At 37.4% G+C, this 25,591-nt stretch overlaps 1 protein-coding gene across 4 annotated transcripts in view; it reads right to left on the minus strand.

The window, feature by feature from the left end:
* CDC42BPA (CDC42 binding protein kinase alpha) overlaps positions 1 to 25,591 on the minus strand; it is a 352,518-nt gene that overhangs the window by 155,880 nt on the left and 171,047 nt on the right. For all 4 annotated transcript variants that reach the window (XM_062210852.1, XM_062210850.1, XM_062210853.1 and 1 more), the window contains exons 7-11: positions 19,515 to 19,715; positions 17,789 to 18,037; positions 15,643 to 15,722; positions 12,446 to 12,612; positions 6,835 to 6,957 (exon numbers count right to left, since the gene is read on the minus strand). In XM_062210852.1, the coding sequence (XP_062066836.1) occupies positions 6,835 to 6,957; positions 12,446 to 12,612; positions 15,643 to 15,722; positions 17,789 to 18,037; positions 19,515 to 19,715 (820 nt within the window). The remainder of the gene's footprint in view (positions 1 to 6,834; positions 6,958 to 12,445; positions 12,613 to 15,642; positions 15,723 to 17,788; positions 18,038 to 19,514; positions 19,716 to 25,591) is intronic.

The raw sequence follows: 25,591 nt of genomic DNA on the forward strand, positions 1-25,591 counted from the left end.
ATGGGAGACGTGCAAGAAACTCCAGGTTCCTGCTCACCTCAGGCCATTGCAGCCATTTGTGGACTGAACCAGTGGATGGAAGATCTCTCTCTTTGTCTCCACCTCTCTCCATAACTCTTTCAAATAAATAAAATAAATCTTTAGGCCAGCACTGCGGCTCACTAGGCTAATCCTTCACCTGCGGCGCCAGCATCCCAGGTTCTAGTCCTGGTTGAGGTGCCGGATTCTGTCCCGGTTGCTCCTCTTCCAATCCAGCTTTCTGCTGTGGCCTGGGAGGGCAGTGAAGGATGGCCCAGGTCCTTGGGCCCTGCACCCACATGAGAGACCAGGAGGAGGCACCTGGCTCCTGGCTTTGGATCGGCACAGCACACTGGCTGCAACGCAATGGCCGTAGCGGCCACTTTGGGGGTGAACCAACGGAAAAAGGAAGACCTTTCTCTCTGTGTGTGTCTCTCTCACTGTCTAACTCTGCCTGTCAAAAAAAATATAAAAAAATAAGTCTTTAAAAAAATAGTGTATTGCATATTATGTAAATTTAACCTCAAAAATTCTATTTACATAATTCAATTATTTTATGCTTTAATACATTCAATCATACCACACACATTGATAAATTTCCAATTTAACAAAATCAAAGCTAATTTTCAAATCCAATTGTGACTTAAGCAGACATTATGGAATTGTACATATAGTTAACAAATTTTTCTTGAACAGTACATTTTTTTAAAATTTTATTTATTTATTTATTTTTTTGACAGGCAGAGTGGATAGTGAGAGAGACAGAGAGAAAGGTCTTCCTTTTTGCCGTTGGTTCACCCTCCAATGGCCGCTGCGGCTGGCGCATCATGCTGATCCGAAGCCAGGAGCCAGGTGCTTCTCCTGGTCTCCCATGTGGGTGCAGGGCCCAAGCACTTGGGCCATCCTCCACTGCCTTCCCGGGCCATAGCAGAGAGCTGGCCTGGAAGAGGGGCAACCAGGATAGAATCCGGCACCCCAACCGGGACTAGGACCCGGTGTGCCGGCGCCGCAAGGCGGAGGATTAGCCTGTTAAGCCACGGTGCCAGCCACATCAATAAAATTAATAGCAATAAAATTAAATATGGAGACTAAAAGGGAGAATATTCAACTCTTTGAAAGCTTTCTTCACATGCAAATGGAACATAATGATTACTGAATATGTCTAATTTTATTTTAAAATCTTCAAAAAGCTGAACACTAAAATGTATGAACTATAATCACAATTTAAAACAAGTTAAAAAAATTTCAATATACAACTATGGTAAAAGACGCTAAAACATGAAGTTTAATAAAATGCAGAAAATTTTAAAACAGAAGACAGGACACAACTAAATATTCTTAGCAGAAACTAAAGAGAATCACTTACGGATGTTGAAAGAACAGACAATATATAATAAGCAAACACTAATCAAAAGAAAACAGGAGTGCCTATATTAATATCAGATAGACTTCACAAAAAGAAAATTACTATAAACAGAAAACCAATGATACAATGCTAAAAAGTTCAATCCACCAAATAGATATAGTAATCCCAAGAGTGTATATAACAGAGCTGAAAATTTTGAAAAGAAAAAGTTAACAGAACTTAGAAAAGAAAAATCCAATTATAACTAGAAACTCTAATACACTTCTCTCAAAAATGAATAAAATTAGAAAAACAACAAGAGTATAAAAAACCTCCACAACAGGATTTTATCAATGCTTATAAAACAGCCCACCCCAGAATAACAGAATACATATTCTTATCAAGTACCATGGAACATATACCAAAACAGACCATATTCTGGACATCAAAAAACCTCAAGAAATTGAAAAGATCTGAAATCATACAGAGGGTATTCTCCAATCACAACAGAATCAAACTAGAAATAGATAAGAAAAATAAAATATTAAATTCCTTGGGGGCTGGGGCTGTGCCATTGTCTGCAGTGCCAGCATCCCATATGGGCACCAGTTCGAGACCTGGCTGCTCTACTTCCCAATCAGCTCTCTGCTAGTGCACCTGGGAAAACAGTAGAAAATGACCCAAGTCCTTGGGCTTTTGATCCTTCCTGGGAGACCCAGAAGCTCCTGGTTCCTGGCTTCATATTGGCCAGCTCTGGCTGTTGCAGGCATCTGGGTAGTGAACCAGTAGATGGAAGACCTCCCTCCCCCTCTCCCTTGCTTCCTCTGCCTCTTTATAACTCTGCCTTTCAAATAAATAAATAAATCTAAAAAACAACTCTTCTAACATTTGGAAACTAAACAACATACTTCTAAATAATCTGTGAGTCAAGGCATAAATCTTAAATGAAAGTTTAAAAAAAAATCAGCTGAACAAAAATAAAAACACAAACCATTGAAATTTGTAGGATGTTGCTAAAATAGTACTGAGAGAATTTTACAGCACAAAATGAATACCTTGTAAAGAGGAAAAGTCAAAAATAAAGAATCTAGCTTCCACATAAACAGCCTAGGAAAGTACAAAATAAACCCAAAGCAGGTAAAAAGGAAAAATACTTGTAAAGAACAGAACTCAATGTAACTGAAAATGGAAAAATAGAGAAAAATATCAATTAAGGAAAAATGTCGTTTCTCGGAAAAAATCAACAAAGTGGAGAGAAAACACAGAGACAGACATAGAGGTAGAACACATTAATATCAGGAATTAAACATCCCTACAAATCCTACAGGTACCAAACTGTTAACACTGAATTATGAATAATAAGGGAACACTGTGAGGAACTCTACATACAAGTTTATCAAACTAAGATCAGTCATACTAATTCTTCAAAAATCATAAACTACCACAACTCGCCCACAATGAAATATTTTAACTCTTCCTATTAAGGAAACTGAATTCATAATTTGAAAACTATCACAAAAGAAATCTCCAAGTCCACATAGCTTCATTGCAGAGTCCTATAAAATGTTAAAGAAGAATGGATGAACACCTATTCTGCACAATTTCTTGTGGAAAGAATAGGAGGGAAGAGTTCCCTCTTAAGATAACAGTTCCCTGATTTAAACAAAATAAGGACAAAGAAAGTATCAAATGTAAAAGAAATCCCACAAATATTTCTCATATAAATGCAAACACCATAAACAAATGAAAAGTAATGGAATTCAGCAATATATAAAAATAGTTATACACCATGAATAACTGACGTTTATTCCAGGGATGCATGGTTGTTTCAATATTCGAAAATCAACCAATATGTAATCTATCATATTAACAGCTGAATTAAAAAAAATAAATCAGGGCCGGTATAGTAGGTAAAGCAGCCACCTGAGACACTGGCATTCCTTTTCGGCATCAGTTTGAGTATCTGCTGCTCCACTTACGATCCAGCTCCCTGCCCACGGCCTGGGAAAAGCAGCAGGGGATGGCCCAAGTGCTTGGGCCCCTGTCACCCACATGTGAGACCCAGATGAAGCTCCTGGCTCCTGGTTTCAGCCTGGCTAAGCCATGGCCATTATGGCCATCTGGGGAATGAACCAATGGATGGAGGATCCATCTCTCTCCCTCTCTCTCTGTAACTTTCAAATAAATAAATAAATCTTTAAAAATGGGGGGGGGATCACATTTGTTTCAACTGATGCAGAAAAAGCCTTTGACAAAATTCAACACTCATGCATGCTAAAAACCTTCAGACATATAGGAATACAGGGAAACTTATCTTGATAAAGAGCATCTCTGCTTAATCAATAGCTGATATTATACATATATTATACATACTGCTTTTCCCCTAAGATAGAAAAGTTAGGATGCTCTTTTTTTTTTTTTTTTTTTTTTTTTGACAGGCAGAGAGTGGACAGTGAGAGACAGAGAGACAGAGAGAAAGGTCTTTCTTTACTGTTGGTTCACCCTCCAATGGCCGCCATGTTGCGGCCAGCGCACTGCGCTGATCCGAAGCCAGGAGCCAGGTGCTTCTCCTGGTCTCCCATTCGGGTGCAGGGCCCAAGGACTTGGGCCATCCTCCACTGCACTCTCGGGCCACAGCAGAGAGCTGGACTGGAAGAGGGGCAACTGGGACAGAATCTGGCACCCTGACCGGGACTAGAACCTGGTGTGCCAGCGCCGTAGGTAGAGGATTAGCCTATTGAGCCGCAGTGCTGGCCAGGATGCTCTTTTTAACACTCTCTTCAATGAAGTGCATCGAGTTCTATCCAGTATACTAAGGCAAAAAAAGGAAATAAAAGCATTTTCACCAGAATGGCAAAAAATAAAACTTCTTATTTGCAGATGATATCATTGTCAGCAAATAAAATTCTAAGTGTTTATATATATATTATGTGTGTGTGTGTGTATATATATATATATATATATATATATATAACATATATAACAAAAAACAAAAAGCAAACTTCAGGGGCTGGTGTTTGGCACAGTGGTTAAGACACTAGGTTAGGACAACCACATCCCCTGCTAGAGGTCTGGGGTTCAAGTCCTGGCTCCTGATTCCAACTTCCTGCTAATGCATACCCTGGGAGACAGCAGGTAATGGCTCAAGTAATTGGATTCCTGCCACCCCTGAGAGAGGAAGACTTATATTAGGTTCCTAGCTCCCAGAGCTGGCCTGGCCCAGCTCGAGGCTACTGTGGGCATGTGGGAAGTGAACCAGCAGAGGGGAGAACTCTCTCTGTTTTTCTCTGTGTCTCTGTGCCACTCAAATAAATACATAACTGCAAAAAATAGAATAAAAAAAGAGAGTAGCATACTAGCAAATATATATTTTAAAACAGCAAAAACCCAAATCCTCCAGAGCAAGTAAATTCTACAATGCTGCAGAGCAGACAATAAACATACAAAAGTAATTTATTTATTAACAATGAATTTATGAGCAGCATAACTGAAATTACAATGCTATTTGAAACTTAAAAAATGAAGTTATTATTCTACATATAATGAGTTAGACAGCAACACAGGTTTCCTTTGGTTACTGTCAGAGCAGTACTCACACTGTAAATGAGAGCAAAATATTTCAGAATTTAGAAAGTTAGTTAAGTTCATGTCAAAAGCCTTGAGTGGTAACTGACATCATACATAACAGTGTTAATTGTTAAAGTAACAACAGGGGTCACTGTGCACTAACTCCCCATGCAGGACCTCTGCCCTCAATGAGTTGTATTGTGAGAGTTAACTGTAAAACTAGTTCTCAAACAGTTGTGTGTGTCTGTGTGTGTATATATTATTTCAAATTGTTCAAATCTTTACTTAGTGTAGAGTTGGTCTTCTGTGTACAAAATTAATTGAAAATGAATCTTAATGGAATGGGACTAGCAAGGGGATGGGGGGAGGAGGGAAAGGAGGGGTGGGAGTATGGGTGGGAAGGCGGGTATGGTGAGAAGAGTAACTATATTCAAAAAAAGAAAAGTAAGAAATGCTAATTGTTTGATCAGTTTATGCTGTATGCATGTACTCAATTATCGTTGGGTACCTCACAAAAATGTACAAGTAATACAAATGTATTAAATTTTTGAAGAAATTAAAAAAAAATTAAGAGCAGAAATGAGATGATGTTGACAGGCAAAATCAAGCTAGTAAAATTACCTGTCTTTCCCCTTTCAAAAAAAAAAAAAAAAAACACACAGAATGGTCATATCTCATTTTTCATGCCTAGTTGAAAATATGAAATGTTAACAATGCAGGAAACCCAAAACACAAATCACATTTTCCATTAGAAATTTAATACGTAATTTGTTATTCAATAATAAATTTGTTCAAAACTCAAAAAATAAGTTAGCTATGACATGGAGGCAACAAAGACACAATTATTGTGCAAACCACATTTCTGCTGCAGTTTTTAATTTTAAAACAAGATTTTAAAAGATACTAAGATTCAATCACATTGTATTATAAAAAAATTAGATTTGCAACAAGCTTATTAATCAATTTTCCAAATCTATATTATTTCTTCTGAAGATAAATCAATGACCATCCTAGCTCATCTTGTGTTCCACTGCATTTTTAGTGTCATACAACCCTAACAGTTCCACTCTTATCATGTTGTTGGTATCAAAGCAAAATAAATGACTTAGCTTATCATCTTCCTATCCTAATTTTTTAGAAATAAAGTTTCAGGGGCCAACGCTACAGCGTAACGAGTAAAGCCACCTCCTGTAGTGCCGGCATCCCACATCGGCACTGGTTGGAGTCCCGACTGCTCCACTTATGATCCAGCTCCTGTCATGGCCTGGGAAAGCAGTGGAATATGACCCAAGTACTTGAGCCCCTACAGCCAGGAGGGAGACCCAGAAAAGGCTCCTAGCTCCTGGCTTCAGCCTGGCCCAGCCTCAGTCATTGCAGCAACTTGGGGAGTGAATCAGCAGATGGAAGATTGCTATCTCTCTCCGCCTTTCAAATAAATAGGTAAACGAATCTTAATTTAAAAAAAAAAAGGAAATAAATGTTGTCAAATCTTGATGTGTGTGTGTTATGTTCTTCAATCTGAACATCTTTTCCCCATTCATATATATGGCTTGCCAGATAAATTCCAATTCAATATCCCAAACTAAACGTCACATTTCTAAAAAAGTCACACTTGCTCATTTTTAGTCTGGGTTAAGTGTTCCTCTCCTGTACTTCCCATATATCTTGGTGTATTTCTCCTCACAGCCTTTTCAAATACATTTCAATGCCTATCTCTGTTCATCTGCTTCCCAGACCAAAACATGAGCTTCTTGAAAGCAGAACTCACAATATTCTTTACATTTCCCTTATTAGCATATACCTCACATCACATAACACAAATAGGTAATCAATGGATGCTTTGTGAATAAACTATTCTTTAAAAATCTACTAAATTGAATTAACAGTGAGTCACAGAAATTTACCTGTTACTTGTTTCCTTAGTTTTTCAATTTCTTCCTTTAAATTTTTTATTTCTAAATCTTTGCTTGCTGTTAATGGACCATCAACAGTTGAATACTGCAGCGCCTGGACAGTCTGTGTTGACTCTTTAAAATAAAGAATAAAAGACAGAATGAAAAATATCATTTACTAAAACTTCAAACTAATGTAATATATTTTGTTATAGAAAAATCTTTATACATTTCCATATACCAGAAAAATCTATGCATCATCAAAAGGATTGAAGGAACATTAAAATTAAGTCACAAAAATTCCATTGTGCGAACTGAATTTATAATAGATATATATGACAAAACTCCATGCTACTATGTAAGATTTTTAGTTTAAAAAACGTTTGGTATACTCTGCAGGCCAATCAACTATTCAACTCCTTTTAGTCCTAGTAGGAAGCATCACAATGAGATAATAACACATTTGTACATTGAATACTCTATTAGGAATCAGGTGAATAGACTTAAACATATTAATATGTAATATATAGAAAGCTAGCATTCCAAATATTAAGTACGAAATTTGAAGCACATTTGCAAATGACTCTGGTTCACAAATTTAACTGAAATACTTAGTTACAATAGAGACTATTAATTTATTCAGGAGTCCTAATCAGAAGATAAAAGGGTACTTTTAAAGAAACATTTATTAAAGAAACTCTACTGAGGCTTATTCCCAGATATCATGAAAAGATATGGGAAAAAGGAAAACTAAAACCATTTTATGTCATAAATAAAATTACTAACCTTTGTCTTAAAATAATTTTCTGCCACTTATGGAGGGGGCAAAAATTGTTAACGTTTTCCTTACTGCAATTCTTTTTGAAAATGAAAATCAGTATTGTATATGTGTGTGTGTATACACAGGTATGCATTTCAAAAATTCTTTGCACCAAAGTAAACTTACCTTTTAATTCCATTACCATTAATTCCTTAACTTTTTGAAGTATTCCTGTGTATATATGTGATGATCTTCATATGTGTGGTGGTTAGTAAATACTAGTTAACTTAAAGATATAAGATATACTACATTGTTTACCAGATCATGATTATCTACATCCAGTATCTTATACATTTCTTCTTTCGATTCAAAACATGCCAAAAATTTATCCCTTTCATATTTATTATTTGGAAAATTTTATTTTTATTTTTTAAAGCAATCTAAATTGGGACTGGAAAAATGGGGAGATATAAAAATACCCAAGAGACTAACAGAAGGTATCTCTGCTGATACCTCACCTTCTGCATGGCATACAGTGAAACAGGCAACCTTGCTCCTTAAAATCTAGCTAACATCCCTAGGTCTGCTGAAACATTCACTTCTGGTTGATTATAGTTATTCATTCGTCTTCCTTATTCTCTACTTGAAGAGCATTTTGCCTATTGTTCTCTGCCATTCTTTCCAGTACTAGTCCTTTTATTAATTTTTGTGACTTTTAATCAAAATCAACACAGCATCTAACTCTGGCTTCTCAGACACATACATCTCTATTTCAAATACCAGCTGGTTTTTATCAGCTACTCTTTTCTACTTGAGTGTGAACAACATCCTAGTATCAAATAACAGCATGCATAGGCAAGGTGAACCAGGTCAAAACTGCAATTGACTGTAAATTAATCCTGGCAGTTCCATTCTATATTGTCAGCATTGGTTAGGAATTAGTTTCCAATATAACCAGACCCTGTTAGAACTGATATTCTTAAACAATATAATTTCCTACATAAGGAGTTAGAGGTAGATGGTTTCAGTCCAAATATTGAGATAATTTCTGTTATTTTCTTAGGCTTTCTTTATATGATTCCACAGTATTACCAAAGTTCCAAACTTCTTCTCTACACACATCCAGAGACCAAAATAGGAAGACTGATTTTCTTTCATTAAGGGCTCTCATTTAAGAAGAAATTAAAAGCTATCTTAGAAGCCCCCTAGTGGATTTCTTCAGGGGAGTGAGCCAACGGATGAAAGAGCGCTCTAACTCAAGCTTTCAAATAAATAAATACATCTTAAAAAAAAAAAAAAAAGGGGATTTGCATACATGCAGCCCCAAACAATCTAACCACTAAATTAACTGGCCCTAGACTAGTGGTTCTCAACTGCAGGTGGTACCACCACCTTACGGAGAAGGGATGAGAGAAGGGGTGTTATTTACAGTGCTAGGAGATTGCTACAAGCATTTGGTGTCAGGGACCAGGAACGATCAATATTTAACAGAATGTAAAACTATCTCTCACATCAAAGAATTCTCCTGCACCAAATGTTTATTGTTAACCAATTGTGAAATCCTAATGTATGTTTTGTAATAATCAGTAACTATAATCTACAAAATCATACCTCTAAACTTACAGCATTTTATTTTATTTTATTTTATTTTTTTTTGACAGGCAGAGTGGACAGTGAGAGAGAGAGAGAGAGAGAGAGAGAGAGAAAGGTCTTCCTTTGCCGTTGGTTCACCCTCCAATGGCCGCCGCGGTAGCGCGCTGCAGCCGGCGCACCGCGCTGTTCCGATGGCAGGAGCCAGGTGCTTCTCCTGGTCTCCCATGGGGTGCAGAGCCCAAACACTTGGGCCATCCTCCACTGCACTCCCTGGCCACAGCAGAGAGCTGGCCTGGAAGAGGGGCAACCGGGACAGGATCGGTGCCCCGACCGGGACTAGAACCCGGTGTGCCGGCGCCGCAAGGCGGAGGAAACTTACAGCATTTTATTACAGATAAGACTTCTCAACAACTCTTCATACCACCCGGAATGCCAATCCATTGTTCCTAACACTTTCTAGTTTTCTGTCTTTCTGCCTTACTTACTCAAGTTATATTCTTTGGACAATCACTGCTTTGTGTAAACCTTCAATATCTTGTCCTATTCTCTTTCATTGAACTTAGCCAAGAAAGGCACAATTTTGGCTATCCATTGTAATAGTAATGTAGAAGATGAAAGCGGCTGAAGAAAATACCTATTTTATTTGAAAGGAAGAGAGACAAAGAGAACAAGAGATAGAGATAACTTCCATCTGCTGGTTCCCTCCCCAAATATCCACAATAGCAAGAGCTAGGACAAGACCAGAGATAGGAGCCTGGAACTCTCGAGTCTCCCATGTGCATGCCAGGGACCCAAGTACTTAAGCCATGAGTTGATGCTCTTGTAGGTGTGCATGACCAGGATGCTGGATAGGAAGCAGAGTAGCCACAGCTCAAATTAGGCACTCTGATAGGGAAAACAGTTGATTCACATGGTAGTTTAACCATTGTGTCATATACACACCCCACATTTAAATTTCATGATTAGGGCCAGTGTTGTGGCACAGTGGATTAAGTCACAGCTTGAGATGTTGGCATTCCATACTGGAGCAACATTTTGAGTTCGAGCTGCTCTGTTTTTGATCCAGCTCCCTGCCAATACACCTGGGGAGTGGAGGATGGCCCAAATGCTTGGGCTTCTGCCACCCAGGAGAGACCAAGATAAGAGTTCTGGGCTCCTGGCTTTAGCTTGGATTAGCCTCAGCCTTTGCAGCCATTGGGGAGGAATCAGATCTCTCTCCCTCTCTCGTTCAGCTCCACCCTTTACTCCCTATTGCTCCCTCTGCTGTCACTCTGCTTTTCAAATGAAAAAAAAAAAAAATCTTTTAAGTTCATGATCATTAACCTTAAATAGTCTGGTAATGTTTGATAATCCTAAGATACTTCTGAAGTCTATTCTCTAAATTGTCTGTTTCATATATTTTCTTTTTCTTGTCAAAAATCTAATATATACCCTACCTTCTTTATCTATATTGATGACCCTAATTTTGTATTTTATTTATTGTGTGTCTCCTCAAAAAGTTTTTTCTTTCTTTTTTTAAAAGTATTTTATTTATTTGAAAGGCAGAGCTACAGAGAGACAGAGACAGAGAGATCCTCCACCCAGTGGTTCACTCCCCAAATGGCCACAATGACTGGGCTTAGCCAGGCTGAAGCCAGGAGCCAGGAACCTTATCCAAGTCTCCCTGCACTGTGGCATAGCAGGTCAAGCTGCTGCCTACAGTGCTGGCATCTCATATGGGCACCGGTTCGAATCCCAGCTGCTGCATTGAATTTTTTTTTTTTTTTTTTAATTTTTGACGGGCAGAGTGGACAGTGAGAGAGAGACAGAGAGAAAGGTCTTCCTTTTGCCGTTGGTTCACCCTCCAATGGCCGCCGCGGTTGGTGCGCTGCGGCCGGCGCACCGCGCTGATCCGATGGCAGGAGCCAGGTGCTTATCCTGGTCTCCCATGGGGTGCAGGGCCCAAGGACTTGGGCCATCCTCCACTGTACTCCCAGGCCACAGCAGAGAGCTGGCCTGGAAGAGGGGCAACCAGGACAGGATCGGTGCCCCGACCGGGACTAGAACCCGGTGTGCCGGCGCTGCAAGGTGGAGGATTAGCCTAGTGAGCCGCGGCGCCGGCCTGAAATTTTTGGTTATTAGTGTGAATAACATAGGAAGTTACTGGGTGTGGAGATAAGTAAGTAAAGTTATCTAACTTGTGCTTTAACAAGATTATCTCCCTCTTATATTGGGTGAAAAAAATATATAGAAGAAGGAGTTAGTGGGAGAAAAGAAAAAACAGGGAAACGAGTTAAGTTATTGCAATTATAGGTAAGAGTTGATGGTGGTATGAAATGGAGTTAGAAGCCCACTGTGAGTGATAATCAATTTCTGGATCAATTGCAGTGGTAGAGTTGACCTTATTTTGTTGATTGATCAGACATGGGGATATGAGAAAATGTACAAGTTTAAGGATGGCTGTGAGGTTTTAACTCTGAGCAACTGTTAAGTATGGAATATTCTAGAGTACTCTACCATTCACAAGTAAAATACTTACGGAGATATTAGCAATGATGACTGAGAAGGACTAGCTTATGAAAAAAAAAAAAGGGAAACCAGGAAAGGAAAGTAACCCAAACAAAAACAAAAGAGAGTTATCAGAGGGAAGAAATGGTCAGCTGGGTCAAATGCTGTTGATGGGTTAAAAGCACCAGAGAGTTCACTAGAAATCATCAGCAGTAGGTTATAGAGACTTTGCTTGAAACTAAGATCAATGAAGGTTTTAGATATTTTGATCTCAAAACAATCTTACAAGATGAGGTAATATGGAGAATAGGATCACTGAAGGTAAATAAACAAGAAACTAAGAATCTTAAACCATTACCTACATGCATTTTAAAATCACCAATACTATGCCTGTAAAAAATTGTTAAGCAGACATTTTTGACAGGAACTAAAATTATTAAGGACTGAGCAAATATGAAATAAAAAGTAATTCAAGTGTTACGTACTGGAGTGACAACAGTAACTTTCTTCTTTGTAGTTCCAATCCTCTCTCTAGAGTATTTATTCCCACACATTTAGATACATACATAGAGGCCCAGGGGAAGCAAATGCTATTTTGTTACTGTTTACTGTTGACTGTATGATTTCACTGTGTTCTGCACAAATTTCTACAATTAGCTTTTTTTTTTTTTAACTACTTAATAAAATAATTTCTCTGGAATAAAAGAACCGCTTGTAATGAACAGTTCACAACACTGTGAGTCCAATCCAAAATGGTAAAATATCCTTTTTAAGTATATTTACCTTGAAGTTTTCTACTAAGTTCAAGTTTTTCTTGTTCAAGGCGCTTAATTCTTCTTTCATAAGCTTCAGTGGCTAAGTTGTTATCTAGAGTTCTTTGAACATTAGCATCAAGATCCAGTGAGGTGGAACCAGCTGATACTCTTAAGCAGCTCCGATCAGAAAGAACACTGAAGAAAACAAAAAACAAAAAACCCAGTGGGTTCACACTGTAATAAAAAGTTTGAAGTAAAAAGATGAGCTTTTTAAAACTGCTTATTTAAAAAAAGTGTTTTGAATATCTAGTTACAGTTAGCCGTCTAGGATGACTGTAAACACTTTTTTGGGCAAAATCTCCATAAACTACTTTTAGAAGCATTTTTTTTATTAAACTTTTATTTAATGAATATAAATTTCCAAAGTATAGCTTATGGGTTACAATGGCTTCCCCCCTCCCATAACTTCCCTCCACCCGCAACCCTCCCCTTTCCCGCTCCCTTTCCCCTTCCATTCATGTAAAGATTCATTTTCAATTCTCTTTGTATACAGAAGATCAGTTTAGTATATATTAGGTAAAGATTTCAACATTTTGCCCATATAGCAACATAAAGTGAAAAAACTACCATTGGATTACTAATTATAGCATTAAATAACAATGTACAGCACATTAAAGACAGAGATCCTACATAATTTTTTTTCAAATTAATTAATTTTCTATGCCATTTCCATTTTAACACCAGGTTGTTTTTTTTCATTTCCAATTCTCTTTATATACAGAAGATCAATTCAGTATATAATTAGTAAAGACCTCATCAGTTTGTGCCCACACAGAAACGCAAAGTATAAAAATACTGTTTCAGTACTAGTTATAGCATCACTTCGCTTTAGATGACACATTAGGGACAGATCCCACATGGGGTGTAAGTACACAGTGACTCCTGTTGCTGACTTAACAATTTGACACTCCTGTTCATGGCGTCAGTAATCTCCCTAGGCTCTAGTCATGAGTTGCCAGGGCTATGGAAGCCTTTAGAGTTCGCTGACTTTGATCTTATTCCGATAGGGTCATAGTCAAAGTGGAAGTTCTCTCCTCCCTTCGGAGAAGGGTACCTCCTTCTTTGATGGCCCCGTTCTTTCCACTGGGATCTCACTCACAGAGATCATTCATTTAGGTCTTTTTTTTTTTTTTTCCCATGATATCTTGGCTTTCCATGCCTGCTATACTCTCATGGGCTCTTCCGCCAGATCCGAATACCTTGAGGGCTGATTCTGAGGCCAGAGTGTTGTTTAGGACATCTGCCATTCTATGAGTCTGCTGTGTATCCCACTTCCCATGTTGGATCTTTCTCTCCCTTTTTGATTCTATCAGTTAGTATTAGCAGATACTTGTCTTGTTTGTGTGATCTCTTTGACTCTTAGACCTATCAGAGCTATCAATTGTGAGCTGAAATTGATCACTTGGACTAGTGCGATGGCATTGGTACATGCCATCTTGATGGGATTGTGTTGGAATCCCCTGGCACATTTCTAACTCCACCATTTGCGGCCAGTCCGATTGAGCATGTTCCAAATTGTTCATCTCCTCCCTCTCTTTTTCCACTCTTAGATTTAACAGGGATCACTTTTCAGTTAAAATTTAAACACCTAAGAATAATTATGTGTTAATTACTGAGTTCAACCAACAGTACTAGAACAACAACAACAACAACAAATACTAAAAAGGATAAAGTATTACATTGTACATCTAAAGTCAGGACAGGAGCTGATCAGTTCATTGTTGCTTATCTGCAAATACCTAGGAGAACATCAGAGTACAGATGGGAAAGAGAAATCAAAAGACTGAGTCATAGAGCACTCTGATATTCAGAAATCAGAGAGATAAGGAGAAATCTGGTATGGAGACTGAGAAGGAGTGCCCAGAAACAAAAAGGAAAACCAGGAAAGTGCCCTAGAAGCTAAGAAATGAAAGCTTTTTTAATGTTGTACAGATGAGGCAAGTAAGACTAAAATAAGCAAATAACTAAGACTAGGACTGAGAAGTAAGCATTAGATTTAGCAATATGGAGATCAAAGGTTACATCAATAAAAGTAGTTTGCATGAATTCACACATACCTGAAAGGAATGGAAGAAAGAAAGAATAGCATTTTTTTTAAATGGACAAAACAGAGTCAACAGTTTCAAGTAACTTTGCTCTAATGTACACCAGAGAATGATTGGTAACAGATGAAGGAAAAGATCTAGAGAGATGATATATTTTGCTTTAACATGAGATAATGAACTGCATGTTTGTAAACTGAAAGGATTTGACAATGCAGATGACACAGAAAGGGGAAAAGCTCATGATATAAAAGCAAGCAATGCACTTGACTAGGCAGTAGGAGATGAAAGGGTCTGGCCTTAGCTAGAAGCCTGTACGGTTATTCATGAAAAGATGACAACATGCTAGAATACAGATGTATACATGGGAAATGTAATGAAAGCTCATGGAAGCTTATCTGCTGCTTGCTTCAGTCCTCTCAAAGAGGACCCAAAATTGGGAGCGGACAGGGCAGATGACAGATACTTCTGAGGCAAGTAAAATGTACGAAATAGCTACCATGGTCAAAAGGAAGAGTAAATACATTAATGTATATTTTCCAGGCAGCAATAAGAGATTCCTGAGTTCAATAATCATGAATGTGAAGACTACAAAGAATAGTTCTAAAATATTTTCTCTAGTCACTCTGAACTGCACAGGAACTGGCAGAAAATTAAGTTTTAACAATGCATGTTGACTTAGCAAAAACAATTAGAATAAGAGACAGCCAAGGGAATTGAAGTAGCACACAAGGAGTGATTATAATCATTATAATGGAATTTCAACTGGGTAAGGAGGAAATGGAAGATACATGTGTAGTGACTGACAGTGAAACAATGGTAGGACTAATGAGTTGAAAGTTCTGGTGCTTGACACTAACAGAGTATTTATTCAATAGCATTAGGACTCTTCTAATTACTGCCCTATGCTAAGGGTTACATTCCGAGTTCTCCATTTATCCTATTCTTTCTCCTCCAAAATGATTTAAGATCTTATGTGTTCCAGTCATTTTGTAATAACATTTTTTAATGGCCAAGGGTTCATTATAGTTTTACAAGGCTCTCTCACGCATTACATTTTAACATTTCAATTCACTTTAGACTGCTTTAAATTGTCCAAATTATATTAACTTTTCAAACTTACCAGCTACTAGTATATGTAAAACCAACAAACGGTAGGTGGTGGCCAGAAAATGCAGTATGTGTTGGTGGAGGCATTGTTTCCTAGAGAAAGGAAAAATATCTGGTAAGAAATATACAGCTTCCACCTGAAAGCTGGGCTACAAACATTAAACTATCAATAAGAAATATATGACTGTTTAATTTAGAAATAATGATATCTGGTACAGATATTTAATAATGAATTAAAAGAATATTGTTACTGTAAAATTCTAACAAAACGAAAATGAAGATTGAAAGTCTGATAGAGTAACCATCACAATTCATGTATTACTATTTGTGAATTCATCTAGAGGCTAAAATTGATTTGTAAGTTCAATGGTTGTGATGTTCTTGTGATCATTTTCAGATAATTATTCAGAGACAGGTACAGAAGAGAAAAAATCCTAGTCACCTTATGTTGATGTTCCCAGCAGAAGCTGAACAGGAGACACTCCGTTTTCTCTTAAGCTATCATTCTATAAATAATTGTCTTTTGCAAAATGTTTCATAGTGAATTTTTCATATTTTTATGTCTTTTGTGGGTGATTTCACTGTTTAAAATGGTGTCCAAGCATAGTGCTGAAGTGCTATCTAGTGTTTCTAAGTGCAAGGAGACTGATGTGCCCAAATGCAGAGAATAACGTGTGTTAGGTAAGTTTTGTTCAGGCACATACTATAGGGCTATGGTGGTAAAGTCATGTTAATGAATGAACAACATACATTATATAAGATGTTTTCAAACAGAAATATTCATAAAAGTGTATGGATTGATCACCTGATGAAAATGCTCTGAACAGAGGCTCACAGAAACATGACATTCTCCAGAGCAATAGGTCAATACTAGCTAATATAGTATTCACAGCAACTTTATAGAACTACTAACCAAAATTAGAATCAACTGTATCGTATGCTTAATTGATTCATAATTTCTAGCAGCAAATATAATTCTAGTATTAAAAAATGGTAAAGGAAGTGAAATTCTTTCTTGTGAACTTGTAAAAAGTGACGTAGAAGTAAAAATAAATATAGTGTAGAATTAAAATTAATTTAGCAAGAAATAAAATAACTATATAAAAAGAAAACTCAAATTATGAAAGTTAAAAAGGAAAAAAAAACATAAAAATGTTATGTTCTTATTTTCCTAAATTTTAACTTAATATACTCTAATAGGTGACAGCAGCAGTCAACAATTTTTGCTGACCTGTTATAATATGGTCTACAAACTAAGAAAGGTTGATTTTTCAGCTACTTCAAGTACAGGCTACTCCAAATGGATTGGCCCCTTCTTGCATCTCGGTTCTTCTATGCTCTCAATACCACTATCCCAAACAGGCAGGGGTGAGGTATGGTATGTGTGATGTTAACCAAAGTTTCAACCATGGTTCATGAATAAGTGCTTCTCAACTTATTTCCCTTCAGCTGATATATCAAGACCTGAAATAGTTGTCTAGTTTTATGGCTGGCTTTTAGGGAAAGATCTGTGAACCTCTTCACTTTACAATCATGAAATCCACTTTATAAAGGATTCTATCTGTACACTTCTTAGGAAACCTAATGGCATAACTTATCTAAGAACTAAATTTTTAATTTTAATGTTGTTCTCAGTCACAAATGGATATATTCACCTCAGTAAACTTTTAATTCTTTTAATTATGAAAATAAGCACCATGATAGTTGTTTGACTGTCAAAGGTAAAGTAGTTTTAGAAAAATACTTACCACATACAAAAAAAAAATTCTTTGCAAACACATTTTAAAAAGTTGAGGAGGGGCCAGCAATTGTGGCGTAGTGAGTAAGGCAAGTGCTTGTGATGCTGGCAGCCAACAGGGGTGCCAGTTTGCATCCCGGCTGCTCCACTTCCAATCCAGCTCCCAGTTTATGGCCTGGAAAAAGCAGTGGAAGATGGCCCAAGTATTTGGGCCCCTATCACCCATGTCGGAGACCCAGATGAAGTTCCTGGCTCCTGCCTATTCCAGGGCTATCCGTTGCAGCCATCTAGGGAATTAACCAGCAATGGAACATCTCTCTCTGTCTCCCTATCTCTGTTTTTAAAAATAAATAACGATCTTTAAAAAAGAAAAGGAAGAAAGAAACAGAGGAACAGAACTTCTTCACTGCATTATACTTACAGAATTTTTTAAACAATCATCATCCACATCAAAATTTGATGTATCTGTTGGGCTACTAACTTCTGGAATATAGGGTGCTTCACAGTTTCGAATATTGTCCCAATCAATTCCACTAAAAAATGGATGTTTCTTGAAGTCTTCTATTCCATTTTGACCAAGGCGATGTTCTCTGCTACAAATGAGTCTTCTAATAAGATCTTTAGCATTTTCAGACACATCAGTCACTTGGGCTGGAAACTGAAACCTCTCCTTAACAGAGAGCAACAGAAACAGAGAGCAACAGAAACAAAAAGCACATCAGTAGTTAACTGACTGCATAGGTTGGTTGACTTGATTTCTGAAAAACATCTAATAAGAAAATTCTGGTACAAAGTAATGATACTAAAAGAGAGACAGGAATAAATGAGATCATTTTCCTAAAAGAACTTTTAATGCTATATGACTTAGTCATACAGGAGCCATAGAAAGAAAAATTTATTAAATGCTAGAATATCTTTTGCAGCTATCAGAATTAAGATTTGATTAAAAGTAACAGAATCTGACTCAGTACTTGAATGGAGTACAGAGGCTGATAATGTTCACAGTCACATACTTACGACTAAATGATAATATAAATTTTAAAATAATTTCGTATTTAGCTAACACTATTTAAAGAAATGTACTCATGTAAATCATTTAATCCTTATAAGAATCATCATAGGTGGATATTACTCTAATTTTATAGAGAAAAAAAGATACAGAAGGTTTATGTAATTTTGTGTCACATAACTAGTAAATGTTAGAGCTGGAATTTGAACTGAAGCTGTCTCATTCCAGAATGTGTGCTGTTAAATTCCATGTCATGCTACAAAGATTTCTTTCAGAAATGCTGTACACATTATATACAATTTTGTAGCCACTTCCAGTTATTCAATTTTTCATAACTAATGAACCACTACCTTTTCAGCCACATAAAACATAAGCTATATGAACTGGCTTTTATATATGTAAAGCAACTAATAAAAAATGCATCCCCAGAACAAATAGAAAAGAGTAGAAGTAATACTTCTGGGGTAGAATATCCCTATTCATGTACTCTGGAGCTGTATAATTGCTAACAATCTCAGAATTATCTAGGAAAACCTTCCCTCTTCTTATTATGGACAATGTATTTCTGTTTCACTTAGTACTAAATAGATTCAAGCTTTATTAATTCATTTCTGTTGTGATCTGGTTTCCAATTTTTTTCATCATATATAATAATGGAACAGTTGTCCTTACACATACATCTTTATTCTACTGAATATCTCCAAAGGGTAGAGTCTGAGAATTGACTGCAAACTGAAATAATTCCATCAAAACTTCTAACAACCATTTTTTAAGACTCAAGGTACACACTTGTAAATTTCTTAACACAAAAGATATGCCAATTTACATTCCTTTGGAATATAATGTAATAGAATGTCCATTTTATTGCATTATTAACAGTACAGACTAGTATCTTTCTTTTGATTTTTGCCAATTTGACAAGAAAAAAAGTATCTCACTCAACACATTTAATTTATTACTAAGGCTGGGAATTTTTCATATGTGTTATGGTCACAACGAAATATAAATGATAATAAACAATGATATAAATTTTCTGCTTAGCTGTTATAAAACTAGACATATTCAATTCTCCACTTATTAGCACTTCTAATATTATGTTAGTGATCACATTAGTTTGAAAAAAGTAAAATATACTAACTTTATGATTCATGATTTTTCCATATGTCTCCACCAGAGATTCTGCATAAAATGGTGTTTCTCCATAAAGCATTTCATACATACAGACCCCCAAAGACCACCAGTCACATTCAGGTCCATATCTGCCTTTTCCATCTTCCATAGCTTGAAGGATTTCAGGAGAGATGTAATCTGGGGTTCCAACAGCCACTGAGGACTGAACCTGAAGATGTCATATTTTTATTAACCTACTGTAATATATTAGATAAAACAATTTAAAAATAACCACTTATTTACACAAAATAGACTTTACTATCTCAGAACAACTACATCATCGTAACTCTCTAAATTTAGCCCCCTTTTGTAAATAAGTTACACTTCTAAGTTTTATTACAGATGGTAACTAGGTGATTATATTTAGGGGAACAATATCATCAGGCTCATCAACCAACAATAAACTGAGTATGTGATTTAGAATATTATTATTATTGACATTTATCTGTCCACAATGCATATAAGAAAATGAAATTCTGAAGACTGACAATTATGTGGGGAAAAAACTGAAATTTTGGTCAATATTTATAAGAAGCCTGGAGATTCTGTAAAATCTCCATAATGAAAGTCTGAGAAAATAAATGTCAATAATGTGAAACAAATTATTTACTAATAAAAAGCTTTATAAATAAAAGGAAGAAAGGCATACTCTTCAAAAAAAAGTCACAGGACCAGCACTGGGGTGTAGTAAATTAAGCTGTCAATTGTGATGCAAGCATCCCATATCAGAGTTCATCCTAGTTGATGTGCTAATTTCTTTTCTTAAAAATATTTCATTTCTGGCGGGTGCAGCAGCTCACTAGACTAATCCTCCGCCTGCGGCGCTGGCACCCCGAGTTCTAGTCCCAGTTGCTCCTCTTCCAGTCCAGCTCTCTGCTGTGGCCCGGGAGTGCAGTGGAGGATGGCCCATGTGCTTGGGCCCTGCACCTGCATGGGAGACCAGGATGAAGCACCTGGCTCCTGGCTTTGGATGGGTGCAGCGCACTGGCCGTAGTGGCCATTTGTGGGGGGTGAACCAACGGAAGGAAGACCTTTCTCTCTGTCTCTCTCTCTCTCACTGTCTGTAAGTCTGTAAAAAAAAAATTCATTTCTTTATTTGAGAGGTAGAGTTATAGACAGTGAGAGAGAGAGAGAGAGAGAGAGAGAGAGAGAGGGAAAGAGGGAGAGAGAGAAAAAGAGAGAAAGAGGGAGACAGAGTTGAACATAAAATCTTAGGTTACATGTTTATTAGAAAATAGATGGTGGCCGGCGCCGTGGCTTAACAGGCTAATCCTTCACCTTGCGGCGCCAGCACACCGGGTTCTAGTCCCGGTTGGGGAGCCGGATTCTATCCCGGTTGCCCCTCTTCCAGGCCAGCTCTCTGCTATGGCCCGGGAAGGCAGTGGAGGATGGCCCAAGTCCCTGGGCCCTGCACCCACATGGGAGACCAGGAGAAGCACCTGGCTCCTGGCTTCGGATCAGCGAGATGCGCCGGCCGCAGCAGCCACTGGAGGGTGAATCAACGGCAAAAAGGAAGACCTTTCTCTCTGTCTCTCTCTCTCACTATCCACTCTGCCTGTCAAAAAGAAATTATGGGACATGTACTCTATAGAATACTATACAGCAGTCAAAACAATGAAACCCGGTTATTTGCAACAAGATGGAGGAATCTGGAAAACATCATGCTGAGTGAATTAAGCGAGTCCCAAAGAAACAAATAGCATTTGTTTTCCCTGATCGGTGACAACTAACTGAGCACCAAAGGGGAAACCTGTTGAAGTGAAATGGACACTATAAGAAACAATGACCTGATCAGCTCTTGTCCTGACTTTAGATGTACAATGTAATACTTTATCCTTTTTAGTATTTTGTTGTTGTTGTTTTTGTTCTAGTACTATTGTTTGAACTCTGTAATTAACACACAATTATTCTTAGGTGTTTAAATTTTAACTGAAAAGTGATCCCTGTTAAATATAAGAGTGGGAAAAAGAGAGGGAGGAGATGTACAATTTGGGACATGCTCAATCGGACTTGCCCCAGATGGTGGAGTTGGAAACATGCCAGGAGATTCCAATACAATCCCATCAAGGTGGAATGTTCCAATGCCATCTCATTAGTCCAAGTGATCAATTTCAGTTCACAATTGATGACTCTGATAGGTCTAAGAGTCAGAGGGATCACACAAACAAGACTAGTGTCTGCTAATACTAACTGATAGAATCAAAAAGGGAGAGAACGATCCAACATGGGAAGCGGGATACACAGCAGACTCATAGAATGGCAGATGTCCTAAATAGCACTCTGGCCTCAGAATCAGCCCTTAAGGCATTCGGATCTGGCGGAAGAGCCCATGAGAGTATTTTAGGCATGGAAAGCCAAGACACCATGGGAAAAAAAAAAAAAAAGAAGAAGAAGAAGAAGAGCTAAATGAAAGATCTTAGCCAGTGAGATCCCAGTGGAAAGAACGGGGCCATCAAAAAGGAGGTACCTTTCTCTGAAGGGAGGAGAGAACTTCCACTTTGACTATGACCCTGTCGGAATAAGATCAAAGTCGGCGAACCCTAAAGGCTTCCATAGCCTTGGCAATTCATGACTGGAGCCTAGGGAGATTACTGACGCCATAAACAAGAGTGTCAAATTGTTAAGTCAACAACAGGAGTCACTGTGTACTTATGTCTCACGTGGGATCTGTCCTTAATGTGTTGTCCAATGTGAAGGTGATGCTATAACTAGTACTAAAACAGTATTTTTACACTTTGTGTTTCTGTGTGGGTGCAAACTGATGAAATCTTTACTTAATATATACTGAATCGATCTTCTGTATATAAAGATAATGGAAAATGAAAAAAAAACTGGTGTTAAATTGGAAATTGCATAGAAAATTAATTAATTTTTAAAAAATATATCATGTGGGATCTCTGTCTTTAATGTGCTGTACACTGTTATTTAATGCTATAACTAGTACTCCAACAGTGTTTTTTCACTTTGTGTTGCTATGTGGGGGCAAACTGTTGAAATCTTTGCTTGATATGTGCTAAACTGATCTTCTGTATATAAAGAGAATTGAAAATGAATCTTGATGTGAATGAAAGGGGAGAGGGAATAGGAGAGGGGAGGGTTGCGGGTGGGAGGGAAGTTGTGTGTGGGGGGGAAGCCATTGTAATCCATAAGCTGTACTTTGGAAATTTATATTCATTAAATAAAAGTAAAAAAAAAAAAAAAGAAAATAGATGGCTAATAAAAATCATGGGTACATATGTTTTAAGATGTTCTGAAGTAAAATACTAGCTCTTCATGTTTAAAAAGAACACATCAAAAAATGAATAAACTCTTAGTAACAGCTAATAATCTGGATTTCCTAGACCAAATTACCATTCTGAAGAATTAAAATAGATTTCCACTTTGGCAATACCAAAATTAAGTAACCTAAAAACTATTCCATCACAAAATTGAAAACACTAGATAAAATAAAACTATTCTTACAAATATTTCAGTCTTAAAAAAAGAAAAATTTTAAGGCACCAGTACTTATTCTAAGAGTAAAACCATAGTCTCTTCCTCCCTACATACCTCAATCCCCATGCCTTTTTTTTTTTCTTTTCCCCTTTAGCTTTTCAACAACGTACTTCGAATTTCCTTTGTAAACAGGCTTAATGCAACATTAACCATAATATTCAACAAGTAAAAAATAGACCACTGTTTCACATGGATATAGATGAGAGCTATAAATAATAATCAAATAATAAATGTCAGTTTCACTCACATATTGCTTTTTTGTATTCTGTACTATCACATATCAGAGCAAACATGGTATTTTTCTTTTTGGGTCTGGCTTATTTGACTAAACATAATGGTCTCCAGTTGCATCCAATTTGCTGCAGAAGAATTTCATTCTTTTCTATGGCTACTTAATATTCTGTCATCTATATATATATCCCACTTTAATTGACTGATCAGTTGAATTGAACAGCCAAAATCATTGGTTTACAGATAACTCTCTCATATACTGCTTTCAATTCACTTGGGTAAATTTTCAGAAGCAAGATGACTGGGTCATATGGTAGATCTATTTTCAGATTTCTGAGGAATCCACATACTTTCTTAAATCATGGTTTTAAGCGTTTACATTCCTACCAACAGTGTATTAAAGTACCTTCTTCCTCACTGTTGGTGGGAATGTAAACTCAAAACCATGATTTAAGAAAGTATGCATTATTGTTGTTCAGTTTCTTGAGCTTTTTATAGATTCTAGTTATTCATCCTTTATCAGCTGCATACTTTGCAAAAATTTTCTCCCATCTACCAGTTGCCTCTTTGTTGAGTGTTTCCTTTGAAGTGAAGAAGCTTCTTAGCTTTATGTAATCCCATTTGTCAATTTTTGCTTCTATTGCCTATGCTTCTAGGGTCTTATCCAAGAACTACTTCCCTATGCCAATATGTCACAGTTTCTTCAATATTTTCCTCTAGTAATTTGATGGTATTAGGTCATAGATTTAGATCATTGATCCACTGTGAGTTGTTTTTTCTAAAAGGTGGGAATCTTTTTTTTTTTTTAAAGATTTATTTTATTAGTTTGAGAGGGTTACAGAGAGAGGTAGAGACAGAGGGAGGTCTTCTATCCGCTGGCTCACTCCCCAAATGGCTACAACAGCTGGATCTGAGCTGATCCAAAGCCAGGAGCTTCTTCCGGGTCTCCCATGCAGGTGCAGGGGCCCAAGGACTCAGGCCATCCTCCACTGCCTTCTCAGGCCACGGCAGAGAGCTGGATCAGAAGTGGAGCAGTCAGTACTCGAACCAGCGCCCATATGGGATGCTGGCGCTTCAGGCTGGGCTTTAACCCTCTGTGCCACAGCACCAGCCCCGAGGTATGGATCTTACTTCATACTTCCCCACCCAAATTTCCAATTTTTCCAAAACCATCTGTTGAAGAGACTGTCCTTTCTCCAGGGGAGTGATTTTAGCTCATCTATCAAAGATTAGCTGGTTAAGTATTTATGTATGGGGCCGGCGCCATGGCGCAGTAGATTAATCCTCCACCTGTGGTGCCTGCATCCCATATTGGTGCCGGTTCAAGTCCCAGCTGCTCCTCTTCCAATCCAGCTCTCTGCTATGACCTGGGACAGCAGTAGAAGATGGCCCAAGTCCTTGGGCCCCTGCACCCACCTGGGAGACCAGGAGTAAGCACCTAGCTCCTGGCTTCAGATCAGCACAGCTCTGGTCACTGTGGCTATTTTGGGAGTTAATCAATGAAAGGAAGACCTTTCTGTCTCTCCCTCTCACTGTCTGTGGCTCTACCTCTCAAATAAATAAAATCTTTAAAAAAAATGTATGGATGAATTTCTGGGGTTTCTATTCTATTCCAGTGGTCTATATGTCTATTTTTTGTCCCAGTACCAGGCTTTTGATTGTAACTGCCCTGTAGTATGTCTTGGAACTGGTATTGTGTGTGATGCCTGTTTTTTTGTTTTTAAGATAGCTTTAGCTACTTGGGGTCTCTTGTGCTTTCAGATGAATTTTAGTGTTGTTTTCTCTTGAGCTGAGAATAATGCCCTGAGTTTTTCAATTGGGATCACATTCAATCTGTAAACTGCTTCGGACAGTATGGACATTTTAATGACATTAATTCCTCCAATCCACAAATATGGAAGAGTTTTCTATTTTTCTGTGTCTTCTTCTGTATCTTTCTTGAATGCTTTGTAATTTTCATTGTACGCATCTTTTACATGCTTGGTTAAATTCATTTGAAGGTATTTAAAGTTGTTGTAGCTACTGTAAACAGAATGGATCTTAAAAGTTCTTAAAAGTATACAAATACTCTTGATTTTTGTGTGTTGATTTTAGAAATCTGTAACTTTGCCAAACTTTGTCGTAAGCTCCAACAGTGTCTTAGAGGAGCCTTTTCCCCATATATATAGGATCATGTCATCTGTAAACAGGGGTAATTTAGCTTCTTCTTTTCTAATTTGTATTAGTTTTGATTTCTTTTTCTTGCCTAATGATTCTGGCTAAAACTTCTAGAACTATTATGAATAGCGATGGTCAAAGTGGGTATCCTTATCTGATTCT

This window comes from Lepus europaeus, chromosome 14, assembly GCF_033115175.1.
Source record: "Lepus europaeus isolate LE1 chromosome 14, mLepTim1.pri, whole genome shotgun sequence".
Classification (NCBI taxonomy): domain Eukaryota; kingdom Metazoa; phylum Chordata; class Mammalia; order Lagomorpha; family Leporidae; genus Lepus; species Lepus europaeus.